At 43.0% G+C, this 22059-nt stretch overlaps 1 protein-coding gene and 1 pseudogene across 5 annotated transcripts in view; one reads left to right on the forward strand and one right to left on the reverse strand.

Annotated features, from left to right (window-relative positions):
- Positions 1-6637, forward strand: part of JCAD (junctional cadherin 5 associated) — a 52331-nt gene extending 45694 nt beyond the window's left edge. For 4 of the 5 annotated variants that reach the window (XM_059711901.1, XM_059711893.1, XM_059711916.1 and 1 more), the window contains one exon: positions 2195-6637. In XM_059711901.1, coding sequence (XP_059567884.1) covers positions 2195-2229 — 35 coding nt within the window. In that variant the 3' untranslated portion in view covers positions 2230-6637. The remainder of the gene's footprint in view (positions 1-2194) is intronic. The other variant, XR_009454708.1, reaches the window with a different exon arrangement.
- Positions 6638-10031: 3394 nt separating this feature from the next.
- LOC132226058 (60S ribosome subunit biogenesis protein NIP7 homolog) lies at positions 10032-10526 on the reverse strand (annotated as a pseudogene).
- Positions 10527-22059: the final 11533 nt, after the last annotated feature.

Consider the following 22059-nt stretch of genomic DNA (forward strand, 5'->3'; position numbering starts at 1 on the left):
CTGGCTAAGAAATCAGCAGCTCAGAACTAAGTCAGGGAACAGAATGCTATGTCCACTAGATGGATTATGTTCCAATTCACAATGTAATCCCAGGCACCGATAGTGTTCCATTAACTTCCATATATCCTCTTAATGTGCGTGTGGAGGAAAGACTGCCTCAGGGCTGCAGTAAGGAAAATCTGGGAAGGTTTGGTGATGCCACATAATGATATTAGAAGGCTAGACATTAGCACATCTTTAAGGGGGTGGTCACATGTGAAATATCCCCTGGGGCAGGCTTAGTGACTTCTTTTCAGCTAAACATTGCCCACAGGAACCAGGATTCCAGCTCCTCAGAGAACCTCTCTGTTCTCTAGACCTGGCTGGCAGTGTGGTAGCCCTGTCGCATGTGGTCCTGAGCACTTGAATGTGGCTCATCCCAACTGGGATGGGCCATATGTGCAAAACACACACCAGAGCTCAAGGCGTAGTACAAAAACAATCTAAAATTTCTCAATTTTTATATCAATTACCTGTTTAAATGATATTTTGGGTCTATTTGGTGAAATAAAATATAGCATTAAAATTAATTTCCCCTGTTTCTTTTTATTTGGTTTAACGTGGCTACTGGAAAATGTAAAATAATATTATGTGGCTCATTTTTAATGGACCCAGATGCTTCATGACCTGAGGAAGGGGCTCATGTTCTTCAGAATTCTCTTCCACTCTGTCTTTTGGCCCCTAACTTCAGCAGTGGGGCTCTGGAGTGCAGGCACGTTCTGTGGACGTGTCCCTAAGTACCTGGCCCTGAGGGGCTGGCCAGTGCCCAGGCCTATGTGATTTGAGGCCTCCCAGATGCTCAGCCTCTTCCCCACCTCTCACCAGCTGCAGAGCACCCTTTCCAGAGTCACCATATGTGACCATCCACCTCATTCTCAGTGGGGAAGAAGACCTCTTTGCTCACAGGCGGTCCCTATCAGAGTCAGTTCCCGGTGAGGCTGGTGCAGCGCAATAGTGGCGCTCAGCTGTTGACATCCTCTCGTCCCACTGGACGGTGTTCTGGGTAAGAAATCAGAAGGCACTGGCTCTTGGGACTCTGCTGGCTTTAGTCTGATGGGCACTCAGTGCAGTGAATCACGTTTGAGGAACAGCAAACTCCTTCCCAGATGCAAAGACTGCCCTATTGGTTTACAGTGTCAGAGTCGGAGCGCTCTGGATGCTGTCTCGGTTGTCACAGTGTTGGCTTCTTGCAGTAAATATGTTGTAGTTGAGCAGGTGTGAGGAAGAGGTGCTGCTGGAGACACTGGAATCTGTGTGGGCTCATAATACAGTTCTCCAGATGACTTGAGAAGTGATTGTAATATTTCTTATAACTATCAAATTGTACCATCCTTCCAGATTTCTTATGTATTCTCTCCTAAAAAGTTAGAAAACCTTTGAGCTGCTGTGGCAGGAATTTCTGACCATAGGAGGCAGATGTGTGAGCTTCAGGTTTGCCTGGACCCAGAGATCTGTGACTCCCAGGTCGTCACAGTCAGCATCATCGGCTGCAGCACTAAGGACAGGTTAGGGCTGCTGCTTGCTGTTTTGTTTCTTTTTTTGTGGTGTCCCATCTGGGAAATCTAGGACATCTGGGCCCAGTTTGGGATTTTCCAGTGTGGGCTACAGAATGGGTCCGTGGGTGGCCCAGATTCATACCTATGTGTGGAAAGGCCCAGAAGATTTGTGCTAACAGGCCTGTGTCCAGCCCTGGGCTGGCTGGTGGCAGTCAGAGGCAGGAGGCCAAACAGTCAGGATTTCAGGGTCCTCAACCTTTCTGGTGACAGCATTCGGTCATGAAGATGCACACAGCAAAGCAAACTTTCATTAGAATTGTAATTTACCAAAAAATTTATATAATCCTTGGTATCAGCCAAGCACACCACTGCTGGTTAACAGGCATCACATTTAAGGTTAGTTATATTTCATTATGAACAGCAGGAAGAGACCATCAAAATATTAAGCAACTCACATTTTTCCTTTGGTGATCATACATGTCCTTTTAAAACAGCTTTATGATGATAGTTTTTCACTCAGTGAAAACAAGATTGTTGAAATAGATTTTGCTCCCTAAACATATTTATCTGTGGTCTGAGGATCAAACAGGAAACAGACCAGTTGAATATTCCACTAATTTTCTTTTCTATCTTTTTTTTTTTTTTTTTTTTTTTTACAGATTCGTATGACCCTAGCAGAGTGGAGCGGGTGTGACGAGATGCCAGTGAAGTGCATCCACCATAGTTGCGAATTGAGTGTTCTGTATCAGCTGGAAACTGCTGGCTGCTAGTGCTCTGTGGTATCACTACCCCTGCTACCAGGAGACTCGTCATGCCTTCAGAATCTCTTTGTGGAAGTAAAGAAGTAGTCCATTGAAACTCTGTTTTTACAAATGAAGAGTTAATACCTGTGTTTAGAAGAGTAACATGGACTCTCCTGCATGATGGATTTAGCCAAACTGGTAAAATGTTTGGTGTTAATCTGCTTCTGTGACAATTTGAACATGGACAATAGAGTGAATGATTTTTGAAATGACTGTGAATGTCATAAATTCCCTTTCACATCTCCAGGGCCTATGGTCCATGCTCATGTAAAGGAATTTGGGACAGCGTTTCTGCACTTTGAGTTTAGGGGAAATGTGAATGACTATATCTGATCCATTTCTAATCAATTTGGCCTTCTGCTGCTGGAAGTAACTACACTTATAAGTAACTTGCCATCAGAGACTAAAAGCAATATCTTTTTAAGTTCCTAAAAGATTAAAACTTACTATAACGTACTAAGAATATTATTTATCTTGTAATGAAATATTTTGCTCGTTTGCAAACATGCCATGTCTGCTTTGCACTCAGTATTATCTATTTTTATTTTCTGTATGGACGTTTAGAAATTCTTTATATGAAAAAAAAAATTGCTGGTTTAAAATAGACCATTTTAACAAAGAAACTATATTTCTTTTTACAAAAATGCTATTTTTCTATGATGTAAACAGTTGTTAGGTGGCAGATTTTTAAGGGAGTTTTATTTTATTTAAGAATCTGTATCCCTTTGTGTAAGAGAGACCCACAGAGGGTTCACATCTGCTTTAAAGCACATATCCCTTACCCACTCACAACTTGGCTATTTTTATTTTATCTTAGAAAGAGATCTCAATATAGACATTTTACAGGATTAAATAAACTTTTCACAGAAGTTTTCTTTTTACAAATATAACTATAAGGTTATATGTGAAAATAATCCTCTCAAAACCAGCCAATGTCCACAATTTTTGCTGCCATATCCACTAGAATTACCAAAAAGTGTAGTTTCATTTTTGTATATCTATGGGGGTCTGCCCTGATACCATGCTTTTCTCCCCCCACCCTTTAAAAATATGTATTTTTATCTAGAATGATCCTTACTTAATCTCTGCATATTTTAAAAATGTGCTAGAGACATATATATGCCATTACAAAAGTATTATGAGGCCTATGTATTCTACTGTGTTTACTATTGCATTATCCTGCACAAAGTTTATGCATTTTTATGCATTTGTCCCTTCTTTCTAAGTAAGGTATTCTTGTTAGCTAACATTTCCTGAATGGGTTCTTGTCTCCTCTCTTCTTCCCTTTCTCCCTCCCTCCCTTTTCTTCCCTTCCTTCTTTTTCTTTTTCTTTTTAAATATCGAGAGAGAGAGAGAGAGAGAGAGAGAGAGAGATGGAGAAACATCAATGAGAGAGAAACATCATCAATCAGCTGCCTCCTGCACACCCCCTACTGGGGATCAAGGCCACAACCTGGGAATGTGCCCTGACCTGAATGGAACTGGTGACCCAGCAGTCTCTTAGTTCCTGGTTTGATGCTCAACCGTTAAGCCATACCAGTCAGGGGCATGGGGCTTTTTTTCCTTCTTTCCTTCCCCCCCCCCTCTTTTTTTTTTTTTTTGAGAAACCACCTGATCTATTTTTAGACATTTCAGATTCCTAAAATGTGAATTGTTGGGTGGTCTGCAATTTGGCCCTAAAACAATTCTGACTGGGCTTTCCTGGCCTGTTTTTATCTGTAACATATGATTTTATTTCGTAAGACCTTCATGTATTTGGACTGTAATAAACAATACAGGATCTAAATAATTCTGAAAAATCATTTCGAATACACTTATCTGTAGTCTTGGTTCCTACCTATTACTCATAGCCACTTCTTTCCTGATTTTTGGCTTTTGTGAAAAGTTGTAGTAGGCTCTTGTTTTCACAACACAAAGAGAAGGGCCGAGTGTCTGCTAGGCATAGCTTAGATTGTTTTTCCCAGGAAAAATTTAGTGAGTAAGAGGTTTATTACTCTGTCATGGTCAGTGAATCACTTAAGTAATCTGGTAGAACTAAATGAGGGCGGTTACATGTTTCCCTCTTTAAATGCAAGTGAAATGCATATATCTGCATATGTTTATATATATACATATATATAAACATATGCAGATATATATGTACATATACATATAGACACATACATATATACATACATATATTTGAACTGTGTTCTGACTTCCTTCTAAATTTTGTTGATCCCATATAAAGACTTCTTTTAATGAAAATAATTAAATTTTAGTTTATTCCTCACAAGAAAGAGAAGAATACTAAAGAGAAAAAAAATTAATGTACCTTATGTTTGATACTTTTATTTTGTTTTCTAAATTATTATAGTTTTCTGAAACCATTCTGAATTTAGTTGAAATTATCAATATTTATACTTCTAACTTTAATTTCTGGATTCCAGCTTGAATATAGTAACTTCGAAAATTTGACTTTTAAACTTGTGTATTCTAAGATAAATAATACAGTCTAATCAGAAATAGCTTTCCCAGAGGTTTTGAATTTAATGATAGTTATTCTTTATTACTTCTATTGCTCATACCTATATACCTCTTTGTTATTAGTTGTGGCTGAATAACTAATGTATTTTGAGTTTGTCATTGTTTTTCTCATATGTTTGACTAACTTTTGGTGTTTAATAATTTAGGGCTTATAAAATTAAATTAAAAGTTCTAATTTTGACCATTTGAACTAAAAATTATATGAGGAATTATGTATGAAATGTATTTGTATTTCTTAATGGTAAAAGTAGGGGAAATATTGGTATATAGCTCTAATTACTTCTTTAAAGAAAATTTCTGAATGATTGAAAACAAAATATCTTTATTAACATTTTCAATCTTTTGTTTCTGCAAACCCCAGAAAATTTCTTAGAAGAAGTGCAGCCCCTGACTGCAGGTTCAGAATCCTTTTCCGTGTTGTTTCTAACTATTTGGGTTTCTTTTTTAAAAGTCACTTTAAAATGTGTCTACTCTGAGATCCTGGTGTCCATACTAGAAACATAGGTTGAGGTTTTGATTCATTTGGAAAATCTAAGTAGAACTTTTGCTACTCAAAAGTTCTGACTGTTGGTGAAGGGTTGGTGTTAATGAAAGTTCAAGTGCATAAACTCCAATGATTGTAAAACTAGACCCTGACCATTTTTTGTGACAGTTAAAGGACTTACTCTGATAGAAGTTTGGTTTAAGGGCTTCTGAGCGGAAATGCTGAGCCCTATCCACGACTGACACAACTACTTCCCAGCTCTGAGCAGAAGAGACCAATGGAAGATAAGATTAACCCACATTTCATCTGGTCCCCAAGGATTATATTTATGTGTTTTGGCTATTTTGTTGTTTTGTTTTGTTTAAAATGGTTAAATAATACACAGTTAAGTATCAGGTTAGCATCTTGCAAAGTGACCAGTGCAGCAGAATTCTCTCTAAATATCTGAGCTTAGAGAAACATTTCCAGTTTTCTAAGTTTTTGTAGGCAGTTACTTTTGTGTTTGGGCCATTGTTCTGCTAGATCATCTGCGGGAGGCATGAAGTGTGAGGGATGGGAGTATGTTTCTTGAACTGAAGCTGTTAGAGTAGGCTTAGGGGGGAGATGCATTTTCTGTTATGCTTTTCATTGCAGATTCTGTACATCTGTTTGTGGGAGGAGAGCTGCTACTCGGGACAGGATTTAAGAGACACAGTCCAAGTGACCTTTAAGAATCTGCATGGTGGGAGGTCCTTTTCCCAAACTCTGGGTTGGTCCACTGTGGGACTCACCCAGGGAAGATGATAAAATAACATTAAAGAAAGAATGGTCCCCAGCCTGCATATTAAGGAGTGATTAAGACTGCAACTCAGATTAAAGTCCTTTGGAAAGATCTGTATGGTCTAGCAAACTGCCCGTGGAAACAATCCTTAAGTTCATCAGCAGTGCCACGAGATGGGCAGTGCAGCGAGGTGGGCAGAGTGCGCGTGTGCGCACATTCCTGGCTTTGACTTTTGAGAGCCCCTGTCAAAGCTGTGTTTAGTACAGGGGACAAGAAGGACCTTGTGCTGTGGCCTCTGACTGAAACTTTAACCCAAAGGCAAGTCTGGCTATTTGTCCCAATGCCTTCGTTTGGGGTGAGGAGGAGCGCTCCCCCAACTAGTCCCTTTCCCCTGTGGAAGCCAGAGGGGCAGCTGAATGTCTTCAAGGAGCTCTTGTATTTCTCTGCATAATGTAAAGACTTGTTATTTCAGGATGACTGACCTGCTCAGTGACACACATGTTCCAAATAAAGATTTTGCATGAAAGTACCTATGTTCATTGTCTTTGGCTGTGGGTGCCAGAGCTGCCCTGTAAGCCTTAAAGCCTGGTCCCCAGAGGGCAGCAAGGTGCACCGAGCATGGCTCAGATGGTGTAGGTAGCAAAGGGACAGGTGGCCCAAGATGTCCGAGCACCTTTAGTCTCCACCAAATACTAGTATTTCCTGGGTGTTGAAGCTCCTCTTCACGTTTTTCACAAAGGCTTGCTGATGTGGGGACTTGGTTTTCATTTCGAGTCCATCACTAACCATGTGGCCTTGCACCCTTCTCTACCCCAAATTCTGTTTTCCAATCTAACCTCTCTTACTCCTTGACTATAAGAATAAAATACATAGAAAAGTGCCGGGGTCTTTTCCGCATCTACAAGGGTTCAGGAATCTGGAGAAGGGCTGTGCATAAATGAATGGCAAGACTAGAGAAGAAATATGAATTTGGAAGGCATTTTGGGGTGCCAGAGGGAAACTTAGTTCTAGTGACTAAGCTCTCTGAATCTCCAGACCCCTGGCTTTTTATTCCCACATTTTGCCCTATAGCAAAGCAGATATACATATCAAAGTTAAAGTATTATCACGTTGGGGGAACTGCCCTCAACTGTCTGGCAGCAGGCAATAATATATGCAGATCTTCAGCCCTGCTGAAGCCCCAAGGTTCATCAGCCTTCTGATGAACTTCTTGCATAATTATCACCTGCTGGAATTTGCTTCCAGCAGAAAAGCCCCTGGCACACTGTGGCATTCCATGCATGGAAAGTGAATGCAGACATGTACTTTATGGGGAACAGAGTAAATAAATGTGTGTCTGGCAGCTTGTAGGTTTTAAATCCAGGCCGGCCTTGGTCTTCGTTCAAAGATCCATCTCATTTCTAGTATTGGGATTCTAGAAGCAGAAGCACATGCTTTAGATTGGTTTCTAGTAGCTCAATAAACATATAAGCTGTTGTTTCTGAGTTTGGTCCTTCTTTCGAATTTAAGCTCCTTGTCTGTCCCATTAGGTTTGTAGACTGTTGTCCTTGTTCCTTCCTTGGCTCTGAGTCTGTGGGTCTCAACACTTGAGTGTACCAGGGCCCTCGCAGTAGTCTGAAATTTCAGATCATGTTGAGATGTGGGTTTTAAAATAAGAGCTATTCCAAGTTGGTTGATAATGGAATCCATATATTAAAATTTAACTGAAAAAGATCTTGACCAAACCTACGCATCAGAGAACCCAATCCTGGGCCTGGCTCTGTGTTAACTAGCTATGACCCACCACCTCTCCTACTCTTTGGAAGTAGAGAAGAGAGATTGAGCTAACTGGTTTTTTCCAACTTTGAGATTATATAACTGCCCTGGCTGGCATAGCTCAGTGGTTGAGTGTCAACCTATGAACCAGGAGGTCACAGTTCGATTCCTGGTCAGGGCACATGCTTAGGTTGCTGTCTTGATCCCCAGTGTGGGGCATGCAAAAGGCAGTTGATCAATTATTCTCTCATCATTGATTTCTCTATCTTTCCCTCTTCCTTCCTCTCTGAAATCAATAAATATGTATTTTTTAAAAGATTATATAACTATTTCTTGGAAAAATTGGAAGTCCCATAGGGTCTTTTGCCCTGCCTGAAAACTCCAGAACTAAAATGATTTCAAAACTACAGCTGCACATGACTGCAGACCGGGTCATGGCCAGGGCAGGAAGCCCTGCCATTACTTTTTTTTTTTTTTTTTTTTACCAGGGCGTTCTACTTCCCCATTCCACTAATTTATCATGCTCTCTCCTCCACGCCACAGCTATGGAGCAGCCAAGAGTCTGACAATCCTGAATTCTCCCAACATATTACTCTTAGGTTAGAGCAGGGCACTGAGGTGTTTATGAGCCTGGACATCAGCCCAAGGCTCACAATTTTGGCTGCTTGGGGTCCTTTTTAAAAAATGCTTACCATTTATTCAACACCTGTCATTTGCCAGGTACTGTTAGATACTTTACAATCATGAATCCTAATTCTAAAAACTGTTCTTAAATAGATGGTTAAAGCTGTTTTTTTAAACAGAAGAAAATGCAGCTCAATAATGTTTAATGATTCATCTACAGCAGCGGTTCTCAACCTGTGGGTCGCGACCCCTTTGGCTGCTGAAGGACCCTTTCACAGGGGTCGCCTAAGACCATCCTGCATATCAGATATTTACATTACGATTCATAACAGCAAAATTACAGTTATGAAGTAGCAACAAAAATAATTTTATGGTTGGGGTCACAACATGAGGAACTGTATTTAAAGGACCAGAAGGTTGAGAACCACTGATTTAAAGCATCACAGAGATGGTAGGTATTTGAACTAGGTTTAGAAGACAGATTTTCTTCCACACCACACAACACTTACTATAAGGAAAAGTAGCAGAATAAATTGCTCTTAGTATTTTATCCACCTTTCATTTCATGGCCTAGTATTCTCATATAGCAATATCTATCTTTCATAATATCCTATATAATAAAAGCCTAATATGCAAATTGCCCCCTCAGGCAGTCATTTGACTAGGAGTTCGACCAGGAGACTGGGAGTTTGACCACTCGCTATGACGTGCGCTGACCACCAGGGGGTGGTGCAGAACATGGCAGGGGTTGGCCACGTGGGGCTGGCAGGGGGAAGGAGTGGAGGCACCGCCAGCCCCCATGGGCATTGACGAGAGTGGGACCACGGCAGGATGGTAGAGCAGGTGAGTGGGTGGCACCAGGCCAAGGTGGGTGCGAGCAGGGGCCCAATTGCCCTGCCGATTGCTCTGCAGATGGTGACCAGGGGCAGCCGCGGGGGGCGGGGCTGCTGCTTGGATCCCAGGCACTGAGAGAGCTGGGCAGGGGGCCCTGTGGGCGGGATGGTGGAACAGGTGAAGGGGCGGCACCAGACCAAGGCGGGGTGCCAGGCGGTGGTGCGGGGCTCCGAGGCTGGGGGCACGAGCTGGGGCTGTGAGGCTGGGGACGCAAGTGGGGGCCCAATCTCCACAAGCCAGCCCGAGGGACCCCACCCATGCACGAATTCGTGCACTAGACCTCCAGTTAATAAATAAATAGGAAAACCGGTTGTATTCTTACCATGAGTTTGGAAAGCAGTGTTATCACAAATAACAATAATAAGCTATTCTTATCCTCAATTAGTACTTTTTACTGAAAATAAGAAGCTCTCTGATTGAAATATAAAACACAATATTCTATTTAGTAACAAATACCCAAAACACCATTTTTTTTACCCATTTCTGAATCCAGCCTGCATTTTTTCCATAATAGGAAGAATATTAAACTAACAAGTTCCTGGAGAGATCACAGTGTTGACAAAATTCAACATGATGGTGGAGTCTTCAAAGACACAGGAAACAGAGCTTGGCCCTTCCACACAGCCATAAGTCCTTGGGATGATTTCATTTTAAGTTAATGTTTCTTCAAGTCACACATATTCCCCAATGTCTGCTTGATGAAATACCACAATCACCATGGGGTCTACTTTCCTGCAGTCTTGTGTAGACTTTACTGCCACCCCAAAACCCAAAGGGCGGTCTGCAATGGAGTACACCACCACTTCCCATACTGAGAAGTATTTTCAGTGTTTCAATCTAGATTTTAACACATGGTTCGCATACCGGAAGGACTGCTCTGCTTCAGCTTTATCCACACTTTGTACTTGGCATAGGGTGTGAGGTAATCCAGAGCTGTGATGTGCAACTGGAATTTGTGAGTCTTTCCCAAGCAGGTCCCCAGCAACATCAGCTTGTCACCAAGAGATGTTGGCAGCCAACTTCAAGATCTTTTCACTCACACAGTATACCCAGTAGGAGTGCAGCATGAAACAGTAGGTGCCATCAGGCCTATTGTCCAGCAGCTCAAGATTCTCCTGGATGTATTTTGCTATCTTCTCAAACATGACATGGGCCCCATTTTCCCACTGTTGGAAAACCAGATCCTGCTTAGGATCCTTTTAAATGCACTTAGTTTCAGAGATGTTTGAGTCTCATCAGGTAAGCTTCTACCTCACACATAAATCTTCCCCCAGGCTGTCAACTTGTATTTATTTCACAGGCTGGAAATGCTGTCGGTCACTCCACTGCTTAGAATTTTGGGGACAACGGCCCCATGGAATGCTAAGTACCAGCCCTTTCAGTCCCAACTAGCCACTGGTGTGGATTCAGCTGGAGAACCCAGCTCTTCTCTGAGCTATGGGAGGTTTGTACCTGATCACAGAGGCTCCATTTACTGTTTCTTCTCCTGGCTGCCTTTCTGTCTTCTGTGCTTCCTGCTGCATTAACTGGATGTTTTTACCTTCCTCAACCACACTGCTGCATTTCCAAGATTATGATAGCAGGGTCAGCTTCTGGAGAAATAAACCCAAATGTGCATTTATCTAGAGTTTCTTTGGGGTATTTAAAACCAGTTATAAACATAGGGATGAGGGGAAAACAAGGACATTAATATTGTTGGGTCCCTCCTATGTGCCAGGTATGTTGTATGCATTGATTTATTTAATACACATCATTTCACAAAAGACAACGGGTACAGAGAAGAATAATTCCTTACAGAGGCAACAAGCAGCAAAGCAGGGATTCAAACCTATTTCAATGCCCCAAAGTCCATGCTATTTATCTTAGCTTACTGTACCCCAGGAGAATGAGAGAATGATCCTCCAGTGAGTCAGAAAAGTCAAAGGTAACAGCTTATACAGTGGGGCCTTGACTTACAAGTGTCCCAACTAACGAGTTTTTTGAGATACCAGCTGTCTCTCCACCGATTTTTTGCATTGAGTTGACAGAGTAATTTGAGTTAACGAGCTCCTTAAAGAGCTCGGTCTCAGAACGAATTAAACTTGTAGTCAAGGCCCCACTGTAATATTAAATGAATTTGTTAAGATTGGGTTCAGCTGTTTATGTCAGAAAATTGGAAACAATCATGACTTAAACATGATGAAAGCTATTTCCCTTACACTTCAAAGGAATCCAGAGGCAGGCAGTCCAGCGTGTTAGCGCCATAGCAATTGGGGAGCCGGCCTCCTTGTATCTTTCTGTTCCAGCATTCTCACATAGTGCCTTCCATCCTCAAGGAAACCTCATGGTCCAAGATAGCTTCTAGAGTGCCAACCATCTTAGACACTTTCCAGGTAGCAGAAAGGAGGAAGAATTCTCCTTAGCTTCCTTTAAAGAGACTTCCAGGACTATTCTATACTTTTCTGCTTATGTTCCATTTGCTGGAACTTGACCCATGGTCAAACTAGCTGCAAGGGAGGCTGGAAAATGTAGTCATTTAAAGTGGGCACCATTGTGGGTCTGAATAAAAATCAAAATTCTATGACTAATAAAGAGAGTGATGAGAGTTATTGTGCCGGAAGCCGGTCCATCCTTGCTGCTTGACACAGTCGCTGCAGGAAAGAAACATCTGCACAGCATATGTTTCAAGGGACCTGGCGTATATAGCATACTGTTCTTAATATGTTTGCTCCCCTTAGCGCTGTGTGTTTTAACCAAGGTCACCTCTCCGAGAAAGGTTGTTTCCCCAGGTAGGAATTTTTCCCTGAAGTCAGGGAGGGGATGCCTCTCCTAGAAAGGTTGTTTCCCCAGGTAGGAATTTTTCCCTGAAGTCAGGGAGGGGATGAAACTCCTTAACTAAGTGCCAGGCGGGTAGTTAATCACTACAAACAATCATGCTTAAGCTACATAATCTTTACTCCCTGGAATGGAGATAAGAAACGCCCTAACCTTTGTAATAGAAATTGACAGGATTAAAATCAACTGGTATAAATACGGATGTAACAAGACAATAAACAGCAGAACCTCTCTGGAGATCAAGACCAGAACTTGGCTGGAGATCCTGGCTAGGCTGCTGATCAACTGAACGCTGTCTCCGTGTCCTTCCTTCTTTGCCGACTCCGTCTACGCCTTTGGGAACCCCTGGACCTGCTGGGGTTGGACCCCAGCATCTGGCGCCCGAACAGGGTTCCCTTAGGTAAGTCCCCCCGTACTTGGGACGGATAGGACTGCACCGTAGGGTGCTTCAGACCCCCCCTATAGAGGATAAGTAGGGTAAGCGGGTAGTTAGTACAAAACTTAGATTGACAGGATGGGTCATACTGAGTCTAAAGAAAAAAGACTTTGTATTAATCTTTTAACGCATATGCTTACTAGCAGAATTGGAGTTAAGGTTACTCCCAGTGAGACAGAAAGTTTTATAGAAGAAGTATGTCAATGGCTTCCAGAGGATGGAACTGTTAATTTAAAAACTTGGGTTGAAGTAGGAAAGCAATTAAAGAAACACCATGAATCTGACGAGGTCCTGCCATGTTTCTTTTCCCTCTGGGAATCAATCTGTGACACCTTGGCACCAGAGGCAAAAACGGTTGAACTTTCTCAAAATTTAAATAGTCCCTCGGCTCCACCCAGAGAGGATACATCATCATTGTCTTCAGCTCAATCTAAAAGCAATTTAGCTATGCCTACTGATTGGGAGGAGAATAAATATCATAAACATGACCATTGGTCCTTTCCAGTCAGTAGAGAGGAGAGTGGCCCTCCCATTCAAAACAGGCTCCCCAAATTAGAAAGGAAGCCTAAACCAGGTCCTGTGGCTCCTAGGAGCTCCATGTCTAAATTTCAAAGGGCGATAAGAGAAGCTGAAGCTAATGGAGATCTTGAATTCTCACTCTGCTTCCCAGTTACATATGAGAATGAGTCTGGTGGGAATAGAAACCCCACCTTGGAGCCTATACCTTACAAAGTACTTAAAGAATTAAAATTGGCCTGCTCTGAATATGGACCTCTAGCTCCTTACACACAAACCTTGGTAGAAACCCTAGCCAGTAAATGGATGACTCCTTATGATTGGTCACAGGTTTGTAAATCCTGTCTCTCAGGAGGCGATTACTTATTATGGAAAACTGAATATGATGATCTTGCTAAGAAAGCTGTAGCCACTAGCGAAAAAACCAGAAAAGGAATAACCCTAGACATGATATTAGGAGAAGGTGATTTTAACACGGCTGAGGAGCAAATGAATATGCCCACAGAGGCACTTACCAAAGTAACCAGTTGTGCAGTAAGTGCCTGGAAATCCCTACCTTGTACAGCAGGAAAAACAACCACCCTTACAGAGGTTAAACAGAAGGTCGAGGAACCATATCAGGATTTCCTTTCTCGCCTCATGCAGGCAGTCAAGAGAGTAATCAATAACAAAGAGGCAGCCGATATCCTAATCAAACAACTGGCTTTTGAAAATGCTAATAATACCTGTCAGGCTTTATTAAGGCCGATTCGCAGAACAGGAACTATAAATGATTTTATAAAACAGTGTGCTGATGTAAGTCCAGCATTTATACAGGGTGTAGCTATAGCTGCAGCTCTCAAAGGGGAGACATACCCTCAATATGTACAGGCTATAGGACAAGCCAGCAATAATACAGGTAATAAAAGAAATATGAACTGCTACTCTTGTGGCTTATCTGGGCACTTTAGCAGAGAATGCCCAAATAAAAATAATAATAATACTCAGGCCAGATGGCAAGCTCCTCGACAGCCTGGAAATAGATTAGGGAATAATATTAATCCTCCAAAAACCGTTTGTCCCCGATGTCAGAAAGGATTCCATTGGGCAAAGGAATGTAGATCAAAATACCATAAAAATGGTCAGCCTTTAAACTCTACAAATAGCTCCCAAGGAGGTTATATCCCATCACCTCAATTGGGAAACTTGAGAAGGGGCCAGCCCCAGGCCCCTGCAATAATAGGGGCATCAACCTTCAACCCCTTTGCAAATTTCGATCAATCAGTGACCTCTTCAGGGCAACCCCAGGCAGTGCAGGATTGGACCTCCACTCAACCACCCACGCAATACTAACCCCAGACTCCCCAGTAGCAGCCATTCCTACAGGAGTGTCTGGGCCGCTGCCTGAGGGAACTGTAGGTTTAATATTAGGGCGGAGCTCCACCTCCTTACAGGGGATCTTAGTCATCCCAGGAGTTGTTGATGCAGACTACACAGGAGAAATACAGATTTTACTTTCCCCACCCACCACAACTATACAGATTCAGCCCAACCAGAGAATTGCCCAATTAATCCTGTTACCAATACATAAAATAGGGACAGCTGTTACCCAGGAAGCTAGAGGGGCCGGAGGCTTTGGATCTAGCGATGCAGCATTTTGGATACAAGAAATCCATGCTACTAGACCTACAAAAATTTTACAAATTCAGGGAAAACCAATTGAAGGTCTATTGGACACAGGAGCAGATGTTTCCTGCATAGCAGGGAAGGATTGGCCCTCTTCATGGCCCACGCACACCACCTCCACTTCCCTAGTAGGACTAGGCAAGGCATCTAATGTAAAAAAGAGTTCTCAGAGTCTAACTTGGGCTGATGAAGATCAACATTCAGGAACATTCTGTCCCTATGTAATTACGACTATCCCCTTTACATTATGGGGAAGAGATATCTTGTCTCAAATGGGAGTTGTATTATATAGCCCCAGTGATAGAGTAACATCACAGATGCTAGACACGAGATTTAATCCAGGAAAGGGATTAGGAAAGGAAAGTAATACCTCACACTCCTCGACAGGATCTGTAATTGGGGCCATTGCCCTTAGGACTGCTGATCCCATAGTCTGGAAATCGTCACAACCAGTATGGGTTGAGCAATGGCCCTTAACATCTGAGAAAATATCAGCAGCCCGACAATTAATTGATCAGCAATTAGCAGAGGGACATATAGAGCCATCAAATAGTCCCTGGAACACACCCATATTTGTAATAAGAAAGAAATCAGGCAAGTGGAGACTTTTGCAAGATCTAAGAGCCATAAATGCCACCATGGAAGATATGGGCTCCTTACAACCTGAATTGCCCTCCCCTGTGGCAATTCCACAGGAGTATTGTGTTGTTGTTATTGACTTACAGGATTGTTTTTTCACTATACCTCTTCACCCAGCTGATTGTCAAAGATTCGCATTCAGCATACCATCAGAAAACTTTAAACAGCCTTATCAGAGATACCAATGGAAGGTTCTCCCACAAGGGATGAAAAATAGTCCTACATTATGTCAAAAGTTTGTAGATCAGGCATTGCAAGTTATTAGAAAGAAATTTTCAGATCTATATCTTATTCATTATATGGATGATATTTTACTAGCTCATAAAGATCGGGCTACTTTACAGGAAATTCTTACTCAGACCATCCTTGCTTTAGAAGAACATGGTCTAAAAATAGCCCCAGAAAATATTCAGACTGAACCTTCTTTTTCATACTTAGGCAGAATATTACATACCTCTACTATCACCCATCAGCCTCTACAATTAAGAAAAGATCATTTAAACACATTGAATGATTATCAGAAACTATTAGGTGATATCAACTGGGTCAGGCCATATCTAAAGATAACCACTCTTGACTTAAAACCTCTATTTGACATTTTAAAGGGAGATTCTAACCCTAAGTCTCCCCGACAATTAACTGTAGAAGGAGAAAAGGCTATAGCAAAAATAGAACAGGCCATCAATAAACAGCAACTACAGTATCTAGATTATTCCAAATCTTGGGACTTAATTATTCTAGCCACTAAATATACTCCTACAGGATGCTTGTGGCAGGAAGGACCATTAGAATGGATACATTTACCTGTCACTCCTAGGAAGATTGTACCACCCTATCCCTCCCTAGTGGCCACTCTCATTATCAAAGGTAGACGACGCAGTATCGAACTCTTTGGAAGAGAAGTTACTGAGATAATAATACCTTATAAAAGAGAACAATTAGACACACTATTACAATTTGAAGAAGAGTGGCAAATAGCTATAGGTAACTTCCCAGGGCAAATTTTACATCATTTGCCAAGATCACCTATATTGCAATTTCTCTCCCTACATCCGTTTATATTTCCTATTAAATGTTCAAAAGAACCATTATCACCTCCTGCCTCCTTAGTATTCACAGATGGTTCCTCTAATGGTAGGGCAGTAACAATCATTGACTCAATAACCCATGTTCAACAAACTCTAGAGACGTCAGCTCAGAGAACAGAGCTTTTGGCAGTCATTTATGCTTTTGAACAATTGCAACAGGTTCCCTTTAACTTGTACACTGACTCTCAATATATAGTTAAATTATTTCCTCATATTGAGACCGCCTCTCTCCCACAAGGAAGAACAGCCATTTTCTCTTTGTTAACTCAGCTACAAACTTGCATTCACAAACGAGAAAAGGCTTTCTATATTGGACATATTAGAGCTCATTCCTGCCTACCAGGACCCTTAAGCGAAGGAAATTATCAGGCGGATTTACTAACTCGCCCAGTAGTTTGTACAGCTCTAGAAGAAGCCCGGCGGTCTCATGCCATTCACCATCAAAATGCTTCTGCTCTCCGTCTATATTATCGCATATCTAGAGAAGCTGCTCGAAGTATTGTGCGTGACTGCGGCCATTGTCCTACTCATTTTCCTAGCCCTGCTACTGGAGTTAATCCAAGAGGACTTAGACCCTGTGACTTATGGCAGATGGATATTACTCATGTCCCATCTTTTGGCAAACTTTGCTATGTGCATGTTTGTATTGATACCTTTTCTCATGTTATCCTTGCTTCTGCACGTACAGGAGAAGCCTTTAAAGATGTAAGTCAACATCTATTCCAATGCTTTTCCTACCTAGGAATACCAAGGGCACTTAAAACTGACAATGGGCCTGCCTATACCTCTAGAGCTTTTAAAAACTTATGCTCTACATTCGGCATCGCACATACTACAGGAATACCCTACAATCCTCAAGGCCAAGCAATAGTAGAAAGGGCTCACCAAACTTTAAAAACACAAATTAAAAAATTACAAGAAAATGAGTTTAAATATTCCTCTCCTCATCATGTTCTACAACATGCTCAATTTGTAATTAATATACTAAATGTAGATTCTGAGGGAAATTCCCCGATGTACAGGCATTGGAACCCTGATCTATCTAAACCTAAAGCCCTCGTCAAATGGAGAGACTTGCTTACAGGAGCCTGGAAGGGACCTGATGTACTTTTAACCCAGGGGAGAGGATATGCTTGTATATTTCCACAGGACGCAGACTCACCTGTGTGGATTCCAGACCGTCTAGTCCGACCTTATGTCTCACCGCCCGCCATCTCTGCCTCATCATAGCACACCTGACCAGTGCCCGTCTGCAGCAGATGTGCAGCCCTGAGCTGGAACTATCTGTCCATTGGGAGGATCACATGTGCCTCCTTTTTGTCTTTCCACATGTCTCAGCTTTGCCCCACATCTCCTTTCCTTTTTCCTTTAAAAATCTAACTACTTGTTTGCTGGTTCTTTGGCCTTTCTCCTTCTTTCCTGAACACAGCCTTTTCTAGAATCTCCCTACCCTACTGTTCCAGGAAGGGCACCTCCCTTTTCTGCCATGACTAGGGGGTGTCTGGTATATGCCCCATACATGGAGTTGTCTTGTGCCAAGAGCCTGACATCCTGGGCTGAGAAAGCCCTGTTCCAGGACTCTCCTTTGTCCTGTATTGGTGCCTCTTACCCTTGTGCCAAGAGGGACCCTCTTCTTACAATCCAATTGCCCATAGCTGTTGCCTGAGCTCTCTGTTCATGCTGAGGTTGAAGCCTCATGGTGGCTGGTACCATGGATATGTCTCTGGCCCAATGGCGTAAGCTGGGCCCTCTCTAGAGAAGAAACCTGAGTTCCCTATGATCAATGCCAGAGCCCCGCCAGCAGGCGAGGGAATCCAAAGGCAGTTGCTGGGCATGGAGGCCAGAGGGACATAGGCTATCTAGGAGACAAAACTGAACCTCACATCACCCTACTTGGCCCAGAGATGGCTGGTAGTCAACGACGGGTAAGACTCCACAGGGTGGGGCAACCTAAGACAGGCACAGTCGGGGGCCAGTAGGAGAAAACTTGGGGTGCAACAAAGGTGGGGCACAGACCCCCCTCCCCAATGGTGCAGGGGCTTGAACACTCACCCCTTCTGAGGAAGGTCTCCTGTCCCCATGGCTGCTTCCTGCTTCCCATGCCCAGCTCAGATCGGGACCCAGGTAAAGACAGAGACTGGCTGACAGCAGCTGCCCTCTCACTGTAACAGGACTTGTTTCCCATTTCTACCTGGGACCACAGGGAAAGGGGAAGCTGAAGGAAAGGGCTGTGTCAGGATGCTGCCTTCTTCCCTTTCTTCTCCCTCTTTTTTCTAAACACTTCCATGCCTTGTAGTTCTTTTGCTTTCTCTTTTTCTACTACCCTCCATTTTCCATATCAGCTGGATCCAGAAGGCACAGCTTACTCCTTCTCGGACATCGACACCACCATCAACCACGGCCCTGATGGACCCTTTGATGCAGTCCTTCAACTTGCAGATGCTTCGGGAAGCCTGTCGCCAGTGATGCCGCCCGCTAGCCAGACCAACAAAGACAATCAAACCAATAACTTGAGGACAGCTGAAATCCCTTGACTGAAGAGGCTGGCAACCTTCTACAGGAATGGGGCTCCTTCTGCGCTCCATCCACTATGTTTATAGCTATGCTCACTATCATTGCTTGCCATTCTTCTTCCGAGACTTAAATGGCCCAATCTGAGAGGTGGCCACTGATTTGCATGCGTGAGCATTTAAAAAATAAAAAAGGGGGAATTTGCCGGAAGCCGGTCCATCCTTGCTGCTTGACACAGTCGCTGCAGGAAAGAAACATCTGCACAGCATATGTTTCAAGGGACCTGGCGTATATAGCATACTGTTCTTAATATGTTTGCTCCCCTTAGCGCTGTGTGTTTTAACCAAGGTCACCTCTCTGAGAAAGGTTGTTTCCCCAGGTAGGAATTTTTCCCTGAAGTCAGGGAGGGGATGCCTCTCCTAGAAAGGTTGTTTCCCCAGGTAGGAATTTTTCCCTGAAGTCAGGGAGGGGATGAAACTCCTTAACTAAGTGCCAGGCGGGTAGTTAATCACTACAAACAATCATGCTTAAGCTACATAATCTTTACTCCCTGGAATGGAGATAAGAAACGCCCTAACCTTTGTAATAGAAATTGACAGGATTAAAATCAACTGGTATAAATACGGATGTAACAAGACAATAAACAGCAGAACCTCTCTGGAGATCCAGACCAGAACTTGGCTGGAGATCCGGGCTAGAGATCCTGGCTAGGCTGCTGATCAACTGAACACTGTCTCCGTGTCCTTCCTTCTTCGCCGACTCCGTCTACGCCTTTGGGAACCCCTGGACCTGCTGGGGTTGGACCCCGGCATTATTGACTGGCAACCAGCAGTCAATGCCACACTTAAACTACCTCAAGGCATTAGCCTCAGAGGGGATGGATGCTCACCAACCAGGAATGCCTCCTATGTCTCTGTGGAAGGCTTTGTGATGGGAGCCTCACAGGTAACAATGAAGAATTTGTCTCACCAAAGACTAAGGATGTTGTTCCATAGGGGGAGTTTTTAACAGTGCCTCCTTTCCCAAGAGGGAGCAGCCACGAGGCCAAAAGGGCCAGCTGTGAAGAGCCACCTCAGCAGACCAATCTTAGGGTCTATCAATTGCAAACCCTTGTTTTCCTGGGTGAATCACCTTCAGCAGAAAAAATGATTTTACTACATTGGTGGCCATGGTAAACAAAAACAGTGTGAGGGGAATGGCAAACGGAAGTGTAGATGCCAAGTTTCTGGTTTCTAGGTTCTGGGAACAGCAGACTTTGTTCACCCCTGTCTGTTCTCCTATGGACACTCATCGCACCTTCTTCAGAGGCAGAGATGTGGATTCTGGGTTGTCTACATCAGGGGTCCCAATAATCTTCAGGAGAAAACCTCAGGGTGTTAGGACCAGCAACTGCAGAAATGGAGGGAGCAGCACTAGTACCTGCATCCTCACTGGAAAGGCTGTGCCACTGCCTTCCTGCCTAAGATTAGACCCTTTTCACCTTGGCCACCCTGCAGTTTACCACAAGAGAACCAGAACTAACTCTGAGCAGTTCAGATAGCAGGTATTACCACTGAATATTTTGCATTTCTAATTATTTTCTTTCATGTCAGTCGCAGTGGAAGAGTTCTGAACTCACTTTCCTGGTTTGTTGAGATTTTTATTTGTAGAGTTATTTTTTGTTGAAGAAAATACAACCCAGAAACACTTTTTAATTTTTTGTCAGACTTTGTGACTAAAGTAAAAAATGAAACAGAAACCACAAGAAAACATTTAAAGATGTCAGGGGGGAAAATGTTGCCACGGAGGGCATGTTCATGCACCATAAATTAGCATGGCATAAAATACTATGCCCCTGGTGGATCTCTCTCTGAGAGGGAGCAAAAGAGTTCACTTCTGAAAGGGTGGGTGTGCTAAGCTAAGTCGGAGGGGATGTTGGGAAAGTGGGGAAAGACAACTACTAAATTTCAACAAACCTTGAAGACATGTCATTATTTGTTTTATTATTTAAAAGGAAGAAAATGCTATTAATTATATTATTTCTTGCCTTGGGTTCAGAGCTGTTAAGATGTGAAAAAGAGAAGTGCCCATACAGCTGGCGAAGTACAGTAACTAACCTTCATTCCTCACTCTCTGGGGTTCCACAAGCACACCTCCCCTTGGGGGCACTGCTCGGCTGGTTCTGGAATGACCTGTGATCCAGGAGTTCCTGACCATCTGCACAGGCAGCAGAGACGTTTGGGCTGTGGCTTTGAAACTTGGGTGTGTATTCCAATGCCTGGAACTTGTTAAAAGAGAAAAAGAGGCTGATTTAGTATGTCTGGCAAGGGAACTAAAACACTTATTTTTTAACTAGGACATCACATGATTTCAATGCACTCAGTCCCATAGACACTTAGGGAAATTCTCTGGAGCCTTCAGAAGTGTCTCAATAGACCAGAAACCAGAGCTTCTGTCAGTCCTTCCTGGCTCAGCGTGCCCCTGCATGCTCATGCCTCTCACTGGCTGGCCTTAGCCTTCTCTTCTTTTGACAACATCCATTCATCCTTCAGGGCTCACTTAAGTCTCAGGTTTTGCAGCAGCTTCCCTGACCAACCAGGTGAGCTTGGTACTTAGGTCTAAATGTGATCCCCCCAAATTTATATGTTGAAATGTAACACCCAAGGTGAAAGTGTTGGGAGGTAGGCCTTTGGGTGGTGAGTAGGTCAGGAAGGTAAAACCCTAATGAATGGGATTAGTACCCTTATAAAAGAGACTCCAGAGCGTCTAAGATGGTGACAGATTAGGTGGAAGCTACACTGACCTTCTTCTGGTACCAAACTGGAATTCCAACTAAAATATAGAAAAATCATCCTGAATAACCAACTGAAGACTAGTTGGAGAGAAGCCTTATAACCAAGGACATAGAGAGGAGGCCAAATCAAGACTGGAAGAAAGTGTGGAGATGTGAAAGAGCTGGCTAGACTCCCACAGGCAGCAGCAGAAATTCCAGAAAGATATCTCATCTGGGGGGGTCCCCCTGAAAAGTCT

The sequence above is a fragment of the Myotis daubentonii genome, chromosome 1 (genome assembly GCF_963259705.1).
Source record: "Myotis daubentonii chromosome 1, mMyoDau2.1, whole genome shotgun sequence".
Lineage (NCBI taxonomy): Eukaryota > Metazoa > Chordata > Mammalia > Chiroptera > Vespertilionidae > Myotis > Myotis daubentonii.